Source organism: Mugil cephalus, chromosome 17, assembly GCF_022458985.1.
Source record: "Mugil cephalus isolate CIBA_MC_2020 chromosome 17, CIBA_Mcephalus_1.1, whole genome shotgun sequence".
Lineage (NCBI taxonomy): Eukaryota > Metazoa > Chordata > Actinopteri > Mugiliformes > Mugilidae > Mugil > Mugil cephalus.
The window spans coordinates 15,354,187-15,367,984 of NC_061786.1; the positions used below are offsets into that span (position 1 = coordinate 15,354,187).

At 44.9% G+C, this 13,798-nt stretch overlaps 2 protein-coding genes across 3 annotated transcripts; both read left to right on the forward strand.

Annotated features, from left to right (window-relative positions):
• Window positions 1-2,099: 2,099 nt before the first annotated feature.
• LOC125023749 (four and a half LIM domains protein 2-like) lies at window positions 2,100-6,036 on the forward strand. Its single transcript, XM_047611251.1, has 7 exons — window positions 2,100-3,323; window positions 3,475-3,754; window positions 3,896-4,076; window positions 4,264-4,438; window positions 4,833-5,002; window positions 5,185-5,371; window positions 5,605-6,036. The coding sequence occupies exons 3-7, from the start codon at window positions 3,915-3,917 to the stop codon at window positions 5,754-5,756; spliced, it is 846 nt and encodes a 281-aa protein (XP_047467207.1). The 5' UTR covers window positions 2,100-3,323; window positions 3,475-3,754; window positions 3,896-3,914; the 3' UTR covers window positions 5,757-6,036.
• A 238-nt stretch (window positions 6,037-6,274) lies between these two features.
• si:ch211-266g18.9 (transforming growth factor-beta receptor-associated protein 1) lies at window positions 6,275-12,566 on the forward strand. 2 transcript variants are annotated; one of them, XM_047610323.1, is made up of 11 exons: window positions 6,275-7,436; window positions 7,584-7,778; window positions 7,932-8,086; window positions 8,592-8,680; window positions 8,836-9,183; window positions 9,294-9,351; window positions 9,431-9,574; window positions 9,753-9,887; window positions 9,968-10,118; window positions 10,208-10,629; window positions 10,759-12,566. In XM_047610323.1, the coding sequence occupies exons 1-11, from the start codon at window positions 6,746-6,748 to the stop codon at window positions 10,900-10,902; spliced, it is 2,532 nt and encodes an 843-aa protein (XP_047466279.1). In that variant the 5' UTR covers window positions 6,275-6,745; the 3' UTR covers window positions 10,903-12,566. The 2 variants fall into 2 exon arrangements, with proteins under 2 accessions (XP_047466279.1, XP_047466278.1); XM_047610322.1 differs by having other exon boundaries at window positions 6,278-7,436; window positions 10,756-12,566.
• The last annotated feature ends 1,232 nt before the right edge of the window (window positions 12,567-13,798 follow it).

A 13,798-nucleotide genomic window follows, 5' to 3' on the forward strand; every position in this document is an offset into this window, starting at 1 on the left:
CTGGGAATTATTAATAATAATTACTGCAGGTCACCGTCTAACACAGGCTAAAGGCAGAGCTAGCAAGTGTGTCAGGAGACCCTTCTTATCTGTGCTACAAAGGAAAATGGTAAAAGGTAAAAAAAAAAAAAAATGCAATGCAGCTGCTGGTATAAAAAGCTATCCAAAAGCCTTGCTAAGTGATTGATGAGAGGGCGGGGAGTGTGTTCCTCCCGCTGTTGTTAGTTACCCCATATCCTCGTTAGCACTCTGGTATTTACAGTCGTCTCCACCGCCGCGCAGAGATGACACGTCGAGCTCACCCAGTCAACGGAGCGCATGTGTGTTGCTGGGATCAGTAGCACAAATAATCCATCGATGTCAGTCGAGGATTAATGTGAAAGTTCAGGTGGTGGTGGTGTGGGTGGATTGTCCCTTTGTGGAACTCAAGACAGTGGCACAGAGAAGCAGTGCATTTCATATTTGCACTGTTAAATGCCACACAGAACATGCTTCCTTTGATATGGTGTGTGTTTGCAACATGTCTCTGACAGACTGTATCATGTTTTTAATAACAGTGGATTAAAAGCACGTGTAATCCAAGAGTGGGGAGGAGGGTGGGGGCATAGTGAGAGTGATTCCTCTCAGCTACATGGAGCATTTTAGCATTTTTTCCGCTTCTATTTTTGCCTAGTCCCAACTAAATGCTTTAGTGCAGTCCAAAAAAAATATTTTGATTCCTTCAAGGCTGTCAGATAGAAAGTCGTACAAATGTGCCGTGCACCTCCAGATCAGCACCAAACTGCAGAAACCCAAAGTTAACACAGGCAAATACATTGTGAATGTTTGTTATGTGTGAATTCATGGTTTCATATTCATCCACAGCTCTCCGATCAGCCCTCACGCCTGAACCTATCCCGCAGTCAAGCCATGCAATATATAACCAGAGTTTGTTGTGCCTACCTGAGCTTTGATTTGAGATCTTCCATACCACTCTATCAACCTGTCCAGCTGGTTTCTCCCATGCCTCACCTCTAGCGCACCTATAACAAATAACAGACTTAAGCAGAAAATAAATCTTATCTGATGACATTCTTGCTATGATGCGTGAAACATCTACACTTTTACCTACAGGGAAGTAACGTTTCCCAGAAAGCCTGAGTTTTGTTTTTATAGAATGGGCTTTTCATAGAATGATGTGTTGAGGTATGTTTGACTTCTCACACTCACTCTTGAAGAGAGAGAGAAAAGAAGAAGAGCATTTTAATGTGCTGTGCATACCTAGGAGTAGACAACTTTTTCTCCTTTTTAGTGAATGCAGCTCATATGTCTCTGGCTCTGTGACAGGTCCTGTCACCCACTCATACCATGACTCACTTTGGTGAGAGCTGGGGTGGGTATGGGGGGCTAGAGTTGGAGTAGGCATTACCCGGGCACTCACGGGGCCTCCCTGAAGAGGTGTAAGGTTTTGTGAGATTGTAGACTTAGTAGATTGTGTCTCCTCGCCCCCTGCAAACCCCCTATGTGGCTATCCAGTTCAGTTGGAAATACGGTGGTGAAAGCAAAGTCTCCACATCGCAGGAGAGCAGAGGCTTGCTCAAAGGAACAGGTCTGTGTGAGCCCTCCTATTAACCGCTAGATCCACCCCTCATCTCAACCTAATGGATCCCACTTATGCTGTCATCGCCATGCCAACCAGCTGTCAGCTTTGGTGCAACAGCTTTTGTGCTTCAGAGAGATGCAACTGTGTGCTGTTGATCCGTCTCATCCTACAACAAGTCATGCACCTCAAAGGAGCCACCAAAGTAAATGCTTCTCTTCTTCTCTGAGATCATATGATTAAGAGGGAAAAAACAGCAGCTAACGCCTTATTGTAAAGCCTGAATACGTAAAGATAAGAGGACACCCGAGTCCGGGTCAGCTAAAGGCCTATTTATTGGTCTGGACAGGCCGCATACAAAATCAGTTGGCAGCTGCTCACGAGTTGACTTCAGAGGATTAAGCAGGCAAAAAGGAATATGCAAGATCAGCAGGCTATTTGCTCGGCAGGGCTGGCACTGTCTGATGCAGAAGTTAATAATCCATCAGATAAAGACCAGCACCTGTTGTCCATCAGACACAATTCACAGTGGTTATAATAAAATAACAAAACCACCCAGCACGAATGCAGATTAACGAGTATAAACACCATAATCTCTTCTTGTTGTTGGCGTGCAATTTAGTTTTCATGACATTTTTATTATGCTCAAAGAGACAAGCGTTTTTGTTTGCTGGATAATGTAGGTCACCTCCATCCTGCCGGTATGTCACATGATGACTGACATACTGTGTAGCAATGCAACAGACATAAGAAGCTTTTGAGGGGGGCCATGAATGCATTTCTCCTGTGGTTGTGCTCTCGGTTTATTTAAGGTTTGTATGATTTTGTGAGGCAAGGGGGTGGGGATGCAAAACAGTGACGGTTTAATCTAGAGCAGAAGATAACTCTGTGTAATCTGCCAGATCCACCTACTCAGATATTAGAGGAACCTGTAGAATAGCAAGGTAAATTCCTAATATATGTGCTTTGTTTTGTTTTGTTGTTGGCGTGCTGAAAGTCTTACATAACACACATCGTTTAGGTCAAAAATAGCACTTTGCCTTTACATTATCCCTCAGAGGAATGAAGAACTCCTACATACTCTGCGGGACCATGTTCCGACATCATCTGTTGATCCAAAAATGGGTTACATTCAGTACAAGAGTGTAATTATAGATGAATTTCTGTACAAGGAGCGGCGATACTGAAGGGACAGTAGATAGCTCGTCCACGCAGAGTTGCTCTCCCCTCAGCCTCAACACTCTCAGTGACCTTCCTGTGTTTGTATACGAGGGATTAGGGCTGTGGGTTGGGCCCGTGGTCTTCCCGGGCTATTTTTGTGAAGATGTCTGCCTCTCTGATCCTTGTGGAAAACTGATATGAACACATGTTCCAAGAATGTAATTAGACACCTACGCCTGAACTTGAAAGCACACAATGCGCTTTTGTTTCTGCTGCCGTTAGAAAGATGGTTTTCGAAGTGTATTTTTCTGCCCCTCCACTACGTATGGACTGAACATCTAGAGCGTTGCAGCTTCCTGCTTCTAAAGTGATGCCAAGGTGCTCTCAATAGCCACTGAGAGGTCCTGGCAGTATAGTAGAGTACCTGGCATCAACAAAGCTGCTGGCACATACCTCTCATCAGCCATCTGCAACTGCTTCTGTGTGTACAAGCCATTGACAAAGGCCACAAGTGTGTCCAGATACGTCACAGCATCCAAACGGCCGACTATCTGCTTTGGCACCAATGTCCAAAATGATACTGGTGAGTGGCGAAGCTCAAATTTAAGCTTTTACCGTATGCATGTAAAACTGACTAAACATTTGGACACTGACAATAGCCACAATAGTGGGTCGTCATGCTTGGCAACAATAATCTTCTTGTCCTAACTTTTTCAATTCATTTCGCTTTTCAGCAATTTTGGGATAAAGCGGCGATGATGAATTCAGTCCAAAGGCTTAGCGATCTGTGCACCATCAGCTCCCTTAAAAGGTGCAGAATGACGCAGTGGAGTATAACCATTCTCCCCAGAGATTACCACTAATAAGAGGGCCCGTATTTATAGAAGATCCCCCCCAGTGGATACCCCATAATCCTGCCTGACCCCTTTTCATCCCTGCTCCATCCATGCGCCTGGACCACTCAGTCTCTGCAGTCCCTGGCTTCAGCTTCATCTCCGTCCCACATCAACAGAGGTACAGACTTTTTTTTAATACAACTCCTTTTTTTTTTTCTTGCTTGATGAGAGGGAGAATAATTTGCCTGGAGTATTACAGGGCTTTTTCCATCTCTCCTTATTGTCCACTTGTCCTCCTCCTTCTGTCTTTGACCTGCAGCTAAGAAAAGCAAACAACAATGTCCGGCAGCCAACGTTTCGACTGCCATTACTGCAAAGACTCCCTGCTGGGGAAGAAGTACATAATGAAAGAGGACACGCAGTACTGCACTAAGTGCTATGAGAACCTGTTTTCTAACTGCTGTGATGGGTGCACTTTACCAATTGGTTCTAACTGCAAGGTAAGGAAAGCCCACTTGTTCTGAGAGCAATGGATTTCACAACAGTAATGTGCTTAATTATTAAATATGTGGATATTAACAACACCTACCCATTACAGACGAGAAACATTTTGATGCATGTCATTTTTACAGTGTGTTTTCATCCATGCAAATTCCAAACAAATGTAACCTATGGAATATATTACAGGACCTGTCCTACAAGGATCGCCACTGGCACGAGCAGTGCTTCAAGTGTGCAAGGTGCAGCCGCTCTCTGGTGGAGAAGGCCTTTGCTGCCAAGGATGATTTGCTGCTCTGCACCGAGTGCCATGCCAATGATTACTCCTCCAAGTGCAACACCTGCAAGAAAACCATCATGCCAGGTACGTGCAGGAAATGGGGACAGTTAGCCGAAACATGTCCACAGTTAACCCAGTTAACCAAATATTAACATCTTTTCACATCTTTATATCAACACCCACCCCACAAAAACTGAAACCGTTTATTGCGTCATAGCAAAGATTAAGTCGTAAATCTTCAGATCAGCGACAGCTAGCGGGCATAAAACCATCAAAAGAACTTAAACATCAACTTAATAGAATTGGTGGTTCGGTCATTTCTTCTATTTCGTTCTTTCCCAAATTTCTGTCCAAGAATTCTTGGAGAGGAGTGTGTCATCCCATCCCGGCAGATAAAGCGGGACTATTTTGGGCCGCAGTGAGTTTCTGTCACAGAGCTACCATATGCTGACTAAGCTGCTCTTGTCCCGTGTGCCAGGTTCCCGCAAAATGGAATACAAGGGGAACAGCTGGCATGAGACCTGCTTCCTGTGCCACCGCTGCCAGCAGCCAATAGGAACCAAGTCCTTCATCCCCAAAGACACCGGCTACTTCTGTGTGCCCTGCTTCGAGAAGCAGTTCGCATACCAGTGCTGTGCTTGTAAGAAGGTATGGTTACAGCTCATTGGTTGATATGTATTGACCTCTGCAGTAAATCCCCCTGACTCAGGTGTTATAATGTTACTCGCACTGTGGTGTCATAGTGAAAGGATGCAGATCAAGAGGAACGATGCTGCTATGTATCTCTTCTGTTTTTGCTTCCTCTTTTCCCGCATTTGTGTTTTCCCCAGGCCATCACAACAGGTGGCGTGACCTATCAAGATAAGCCATGGCACCGTGAATGTTTCCTATGCATTGGCTGCAAAAGGCAGCTGTCGGGTCAGCGTTTCACTTCCAGGGAAAACTACCCCTACTGCCTTGACTGTTTCAGCAATTTGTATGCAAAGAAGTGCGTTGGCTGCACCAAGCCTATCACTAGTAAGATATAAGATCTTTGTCTGTTAAAGTTCTCAGTCATCCATGTCCTGGTAATCCAAAAGGCACTGAATAAGGGCAACTTATAGAAACATCCAGTTGCCCTTATTCAACGTCTTTTGGATCTAGGATATTTCCTGACTTTATTTAAATTTTGCCTGCGTTTGTCATCACAGCAACGACACATTAATCTTGACCTTTATGTAAATGCTTAGTTTGGTTTTTGATATGCGCAGGTCTGGCTGGGGCCAAGTACATTTCCTTTGAGGAGCGCCACTGGCACAGTGAGTGTTTCAGCTGCATGGAGTGCGCCGTGTCACTGGTGGGACGCGGCTTCCTCACCCAGCGAGACAACATTTTGTGCACCGACTGCGGGAGGGAGAAGTGAAGTTCACAGCTCTGAACAAGCGTCAGTCACAGCTCATAGTCAGATATTATCAATGCAGGAATATTTCCTGTTTGTGCGGCTGATCTGAAATGTAACAAAAACTATTTGCAGAGAGATATACACATAGTTTTTCTGTAAAGATTTATGCACTTTTGATAAGAATAAAACAATGTTTGGTGCTGAAAATGATTCCTATCCAAAATACAGAACATTTCAATGCATGATTTTTGGTTCTCTTGTGTTTTATGGTAGATTGTTCAAATAAAGATGTTTAGCCTGGTTTTGTTTGTCTTAATATTTTTTTTTTTTTTCTGCAATACCATCCAAAGAAGGTATGTGATGACTAAAGAGACACCGGGTTCAAGTTTAAAATGCTTTTTATGACCACAACATGACCTCTCAGTCATCCCTACGACAACCACTGCTACAAAACAAACATCTTTTTGCATTTCTTTCCCCTCTTGACCCCATCACACCCAGCTCGTGCAAGTTGTAAACAAATACAGCCGCCATACTGTATATATTTCGATATTTCATTTGCTCTTTTGCTCGTCTGTTATCCGCTGACCAAAGCCACCACAGCACATACCAGGAACACAAGTGACCATAACCGTGGCCGCTTCAAAATATCCATCTTCCTCGCCGTGTGTTTGTTTTGATACTTGTAAAAGATGGTTTTCTTGGAGAGGGCTGCTGGATGAGCTGCGTAAGTTTCTGCACACGGAAGAATGAGGGCCAGAAAATGCTGACACAGATTTCCTGTCAGGATATTGTCACATGAGGGGGGGAAGGTGAAACGACTTTACACTTCATAAACTTCTGGAGAAATCAGTTGAACTCTGAACAGCGGCGAGGTAGGGACATCTTACTCGATACGTGTCACAGCTTTCATTTTAGAGGTAAAAAGATTTGGTATTAAAGAGCTCTCTTTTTCTCTGCTTGCTGGTGAGTTACCTCTGGACTTGAGCTGCATTTGTCTCCTGGAAAAAATGGCTTTTAGAGCATTTAGACAAGCACATGTCTATGAAAAGCAAGCAGTCTCAAAAGATAAAGCTAAATCCAGCATCCAGTGTCTTGAGTGCTATGACCGAAATGTTTACATAGGGACCAAAGATGCAACAGTCCAGCACCTAATTCTTACTAGTAGCTCAAATGGAGACCTGAGTCCTGGCCAGAGCAAAACCAGAGAAGGTAGGGCAAGAAAACTAGGCTCAAGCAACTCAGTAATCCAACTGAGGGCAGTCCCACTTTTCAACCATCTGCTAGTCCTGTGGGACCGGAGCGTTACTGCCCTCAACATGTTCTCCTTAGAGCCTGTTCCGACTCTGCGGAAGATCCAGGATGTGTCTTTGTTTGAGGTGTGCGACTCGTCACTTGGAACAGAACCGGCTGCGTGCGTGGAGATGGTGACGACCTCCAGTCGCAGGAAAGTTATCCGGATACATGCGGTGGGAGTAGACAGGTGGGAGGTTGTGAAGGAAGTCTCTCTGCTCCAAGATCCCATGGCCTTGGCTGTAGATGGCGAGAGCCTCTGCGTTGCCTCCAGCGACAAATATCTGCTCTGTGACATCCAGACTGGGAGCAAAGAGGAGCTTTTTCCTCACAATCACAGCAGGCAACATGTTGTTGTAACCTCAGTGGGGAGAGGGGAGTTCCTCCTGAAAGGGCCCGAAAATTTAGGTAAGGGCTGCCAAAATATCCTCTGGCCTGTAATCACAGTCTCCAAAGCAGCTACAGATTTAATCATTTTACTTATGAATGATAAATCCTTTTAGCCAGGGGATGTTTGTTTTTCCAAGACATCATTACCCCCTCCTCTCCCCTCAGGCATGTTTGTGATGAAGACGGGGATATGCCGGCGTCCTCCCCTGCAGTGGCCTCAGGAGGTGCTGGCAGCAGGAGTATGTTTCCCTTACGTCCTAACCCTGCAGCCCCAAATGCTGTCTGTCTACAGCATGTTAGATCAGCAGTGCAAACAGACCGTGAGCATCATCGGAGCGAAGGGTCTGCTTTCCACACCAGGTAAAACTGGCGACATCAGTTCATCGCCACCCGATGCTGGCAGAATGTAGGCCAACGACCTACCTTTTGCGCTAATTCAGTCACTCATTCTAGCGCCCACTGTTACCGCACGCTGAGCGTTTTTCTGAAAACTAAAAACAAATCTCCCCTCAGATGGCGTGTTAGTGTTCACGGAGGGAGACATTTTCAGCCTGAGCCTGGTGCCACTCGAGGAGCAGATTCAGACGCTGGCGGGACACGAGCGGGTTGAGGAGGCCTTATCACTGCTGGAGGGTGTCCAGAGCCATCGTCCTGTTGACTCGCACAAGGTGAAATGGGATTGAGAGATACGCTTAAGAATGTTCCTGCTTTGAAATATAAACTTTTTTGCTTGGCAGTACTCAGTACTGGCTATTTGAATTCTTTGCTCATTCATCCATACTACTGCTGTGTAGATAACGTGCATTACAAACCCAGATGGCGGTGCACCAATAGCGCTTGAAATTCATCGCAGCAGAACAGGTTGGTGGAGGATGCCACGCTGTAGACTGATTACATGAACGTGTGAGTTCATCGTAGGTGTGTTCCAGTTGGATGAATGCAACCGAGGGGGGGCAGCAGATGGTGGTTGATATTTACTGTAATAATAGACGCCGCATCTCATGCGTCATGTAAATACGAGTCATATATGCTGTTTGCTTGAATTAGCGTTTGCCTATGAGATAGAGAAAGAGTTCCGCTTCAGTTTTTTCCCTATGCATAATGGGTTGTTAGGCAATTTATGGCCGTTATAAGAAGAGGGGTTGTTTGTTTTCTTTTCTTCTGTTTTTATAGTGGCAGGAGCTGCACAAGGCCATCACTTGCCTCGCTGGATTTGTACATTTTTACCAGGAGGGGTTTTCCCAGGCCAGAGATCTATTTATGTGAGAGTGAGAGAAAAAAAAAAAAAAAAAAAAAAAAAAACCAACACACTCCAAAGCAATTCAAAGCATGCTTAAGAAAACTGCAGAGTGATAATATTTCCATTAAATTCTACTAAACTATAGTCCAACACTACTCTGTACTCCTGCCTGAACAGTAAAGGTGACTTGGACCCCAGAGAAATCATCTGCCTCTATCCCAGCATGCAGTCGTGTCTCAGCGAGGACTTTCAATCTCGTCCTCATCAAGCGAACAAGGGCAGAGATCTCCAGGTGCTCTGGCAAGAGGACAGAAACACTTTTCTTCATTACCTGGCCTTCCTGGGAGACTTTCTCAGAGCAGTGAGAGGGACGGAGCAGGGCCTGAAGAGCAGTAAAGAGGTGGACAGCGCCCTCCTGAGGCTGTATGCAGAACTGGAGGACACTGAAAACCTGCAGCAGCTGGTGACTTTGCCCAATGAATGCAGCCTTGACTGGTGTGTTCCTGTTTTGGAGCAGCACGACAGGTGAAAACGCTGTTACACGCATAAACGCATAGGGTATTTTGTTCAGTACGCAAATATGAAAAGAATGAATGGTGTCAAACCTTTCCTGTTTGACCTCTTTTCATTTTAAGGTTTTTCGCATTAGGTTCCCTATATGAAAGCCAGGGAATGGAAATTGATGCAATAAAGGTATACTATCCCATAATATTTCCCACTATTACGGAAACATTGTGTATAAAAGTGTTTTACCTTGGCTATGTTATTTCAGACTTGGGTGAAGATTGCAGATGGCTTCCAAAATGACCCCTCCTGCTCGGATGTATACGGGCACATTGTGAGGACTCTCACTCAGCTGGAAGACAAAGAGACTGTGTGGACATTTGCAGATTGGGCGCTGCAAAGAAACCAAGAGGTGCCTTTTCTATTTTTCAAATTCCCAACGAAACTGCAGAGGGCAGAGTTGCACAATGTAACTTTGTGTCAGAGGCATAAACACATTCTAAAATACCACCCTCTATATTAACAAAATTGCCCCACTTACGAGGTGATTGTGCTCATTAAATTGAACAGCTTTTCTTTATTTGACAAAGGCAGGTGTGCAGGTTTTCGTCAAGCGTCCGCCAGATGGTCGGTTCGAGACTCAGGATGTCCTTGCTCTCTTGGAGAAGTATCCCCTGGCATTGCTTTTGTATCTTGAGTTTTTAATCCGTGATCTGAACAGTGAGGTGGGCACGGCAGCAGCTACCGAATTTAATAGCTCTTTTACGAAACGTATAGAGACGCGATTAACGTAACCTGTCCACAGGAGGAGAGCCATCACAGCCGTCTGGCCCTGGCATATGTTACTCAGACGCTGCAAGAGGAAGAGGAGACAGAGTCAAATGCGAGGGTCACTAGAAGGAAGTTGCAGCAGCTGCTGTGGGAATCCAAATTCTATGACAACTCCACGGTGTATGGTGCGTGGATGGATTATAAGATATCAATCATCAGAGTGTCAACAGCAAATTACAGAATTGCATTTTCATTTTTCATTTTTTCCCCCCAGAGAGAGTAAAGTCAACAGCCCTACACCCAGAGAAAGCCATTCTTCTTGGTAGGACTGGTGAACACTCTAAGGCACTACAGGTGCTAGTTCATCAAGAGGGAGACCTCCAGGCTGCAGAGGCCTACTGCTGCAGGGCTGCCCAGGGCCAGGACTCACAGGCCAGGCAGGTCCTGCTGCTCACCCTGCTCCAGATCTACCTGGCCTCCAGGGACCTCGCAGGAGCCGCAGTGGATCTGCTCAACAGCCACGGTCGGGATTTTGAAGTGGAGGAGGTAATCCAGCTCCTTCCGGAGTCCTGGTCCGTGCAGCTCGTCTCACGGTTTTTAGTTGGATCCCTCAGGGCAAGCTTCCACCAGAAGCAGATGGCACGGTTGCAACGGGCTTTGGCCCAGGCAGAGCTCTCCACGCACAAGGTCATTTGGGTGAGTTTAATTACATATTTTGCTTTTATTTTTATTTTATTTTTTAACTGCAAAGGACATTGCCTGACTCCCTGTTTATTTTATTTTATTTTTTTTATGAATGCCCTTTTATTCTCTCATCCTCAGCAGATGCAGGCCTCAAAAACGCAGATCAGGGTGGACAAGGGGCTGAAGTGCAGGGTTTGTCAGAGAGACCTTGCACAGCCGCAGTTCGCCTATAACCTGCGGGGTGAGTTGATGCACACAAGCTGCATCAGTTACTCTGCATTGTAAAGACATTGTTACTCAAGTCTGTTGTCCGTGTCTGTCTGGAGGCTCAACTTCCGGACCAGATCAATTTTCTGGTACATAAACTCAATTCATGGACTCTTTCTTTTTGTGGATATGACTTGTTCTCTAGAAAAAATACATTGTGTAAACGTCTGGTTTCCAAATGCAAAAGAGCAAGCGGTGCATTTTTTAGGGGCGGCACGTCTGAGCCATTTCCTAGAGACACTGTAGACTTCAATAGCTATAGAGTGAAGTGTGGAGGACTCTCTTTCACTGATCAGACCATGGAGTTTTACAGGGAAACCACCGGTGGTCAACCTGACGACCAGAGGGAATGTGACCAGCCTCCACTTCTGTATATATGCATCCCCGCCATCATGCTTTCCACTGTGCATATTTGTCCGCATAGAGCTGGAAATAGAAAGTCAATAACACAGAGGCTGCACGTGAGACACTTTTTTTTTATTGAGCTCAGCATTAATACACATTTACGACCCCCTCGAATCCTCCGCCGTCCTAAAATTAAAGTCCCAATTACAGGTTTAAAAATGAAACACAAACACGCAAACAGGTTGAGGAAGTGCAGAGATTTGGATGGTTTATTTTATAAACTAATTTTACAAGCGACCAAATGACATGTCTGTGTTGTCCAGGGAATACGAAATCAGGGTTCCACTTTACCGCCGTCGTCCCCGTATCATTAGGGGGAGTGGGGGGCGGGGGGGCATCTCAGGTTCAAAATAATAACACACAAGCCCCTGTGTCTCCGCAGCATGGAAGTCTTCAGAATAAACTTAAACACATGTCATTAAGTCAGATGACAGCAGACCTGTGACGCACTTGTCTATTGGCGCTGTAATTTTGTCATTAAGGCTAAGCTGTTTCTCCATCCCGATGCATTTTGAGGCAAGACGCCTAAAAAGGTTGGAACTGTACCTTTTTTTTGGGGCATTTGGGCTGCCTTGTAATGCATTGGCTGGGGGTGGGTGACTAATTAGGAAATGGATAAATCATTTACTGCTCTTTGTGATTTGTTTGCCAAGATTTCCTCAGTTTTCCAGTTCCAATTTTCTATCGTTCTTATTGAGGGTCTGAGAGTTGTGCTTTTTTAACACTTCATGTTGAAACTTCTCTCTTCGAGTGGATAAATTAAACCTCTGATTCGTGCAAATAAACCGACTCGCGAAAACCTTATTTTCTGCTTTCTGCTTTCATGTGGCTGCAGGAAAATTGCCACATCCACTCCTCTGTATCGGCCCCCTGTAATTGTTATAGTCTAGCCGTCCAGTTTTAATCTTCTGTTAAGTAATTGTAAGCACCCCTTGGACGGACAGTTGAAAGGTATTGGAGCGGAGAAAAACATAAAGCATGGTTGTTGTTGTTGTTTTGTGCCTGTTTTGAGATATGAAAAAAGGGACCTCTTACAGTTTATATGGACCGGCTGTGATGTGACGGCTGCTGCTCTCTGAGTGGCTGATCTTTCGGGCCGTGTCTGATGACTAGCGACCTCTGGGTGGACCCAGGGACACCATGTCCACTCCTTCCTCCTCATGGACCATTAATGTTGTTTTGAACGTTTGAGGTTATGGATTCAAAAGTGTTTTTCTCACCTTTGATGTCAGCCAACAAGTAACCGACAGGTAAAAATAAACAGACGTAAACACAAATACGCCCACTTCTGTATAAATTCTCCAAAATAAGTGTTTGCCTCATTTTAATGAGCGGTGTCTGTTGAGACACTCTCACAATCAGGGGGAGCGAGGGGGTTTCAGTGCACGGGATCAGCAGGGGGCCCGACGGCACTACAGGGTGAAAGCCAGACGGAAGAGGCTCAAAAATCAACAGTTACGGAGGAAACGACGGTGGGTATCCAGACACTGGCCTCCCATTATAAATATCCGCGCAGCCACAGAGTCAGAAACTAGGAGGGAAAACAAGAACATTTTCTTCTTGTGCTTTTCTAAATATAAAAATTAAATGTCTCCAGTCTGGGCTGTAGGATTTAAACGGGCTAGAACGGAGCGGTTTGTTTTGCACTGACACTGGATGTTATAGAAATGAAAGGAATGTTCTGTTTAACAACCCAACAACATGCGTGACCTCAGTACATTGTCACGAAAATCTCAATATGCAAAAGGGGAAATACAATGCTACTTATTTCTGATGTCTAGTGGCAAAAAACACAAATCAGTCAGCCGTTCCTTTATCTGTAATAATAATCATAATGCTGTGGGGTAGTTCCTGTATTTTCACAACCTTTACCAACATTTCTACTTCTGTTTTTCTACAGTTCACTTTAAGAGAAAAGGACACAGATAAATAATATTTAATAGTAAAGACCACTTCATCAGGACTGTAAGTCGGTGTCACTTTAATATTTAATTCCTCGGTTAATCGCTTAATATCAAAAATACGAAGATAAACTGAGTATTCCCCCAGTTTGTGCAGTCACATTGTGCCTGAGGAGCAGGTACCCCTCACTAAACAAAAGCCCATGGGAACCATGAACACACAATGCTCCTCTGTGCATCATGCCACATATTTATAGCCAAAGCCACAAATTACCGTATCATGTCCCTTATGACGCATTTTTCAGCCTTTGGTGGTTGCCGAGAGACAAGGAGAATCTTAATTTGCAGCCCTTTTGGTAGCAATAATGGTAAGGTAGCAGAAAAACCTAAGCATTTGAACTTTAATTCCCTCCTTCCCCGGCAAAACTAATTCTGTAGATATAGCTTAACAAGTATGGGAATAAATAGCCAAAGAGGATGATCAAACCGTATCTTTTTTTAAACTCCTTAAGGCAACACTCTCATTTTCAGGGCTTGCTACCTTGGGGTTTGGCAGAACGCCACTGGGAAAATGTGTAGGGTGGCCCACGCTGAGCTGAGACGGCGGC

Excerpts from the sequence above, each read along its gene's own strand:
- LOC125023749 (XM_047611251.1), top strand. The coding sequence starts at position 3,915 with ATGTCCGGCAGCCAACGTTTCGACTGCCATTACTGCAAAGACTCCCTG. Across the intron at positions 5,003-5,184 it reads AGTGCTGTGCTTGTAAGAAG|GCCATCACAACAGGTGGCGT; the intron begins GTATGGTTACAG and ends TGTTTTCCCCAG. Across the intron at positions 5,372-5,604 it reads CTGCACCAAGCCTATCACTA|GTCTGGCTGGGGCCAAGTAC; the intron begins GTAAGATATAAG and ends TGATATGCGCAG.
- si:ch211-266g18.9 (XM_047610322.1), top strand. The coding sequence starts at position 6,746 with ATGGCTTTTAGAGCATTTAGACAAGCACATGTCTATGAAAAGCAAGCA. Across the intron at positions 7,779-7,931 it reads GGGTCTGCTTTCCACACCAG|ATGGCGTGTTAGTGTTCACG; the intron begins GTAAAACTGGCG and ends ATCTCCCCTCAG. Across the intron at positions 9,575-9,752 it reads CGCTGCAAAGAAACCAAGAG|GCAGGTGTGCAGGTTTTCGT; the intron begins GTGCCTTTTCTA and ends TATTTGACAAAG.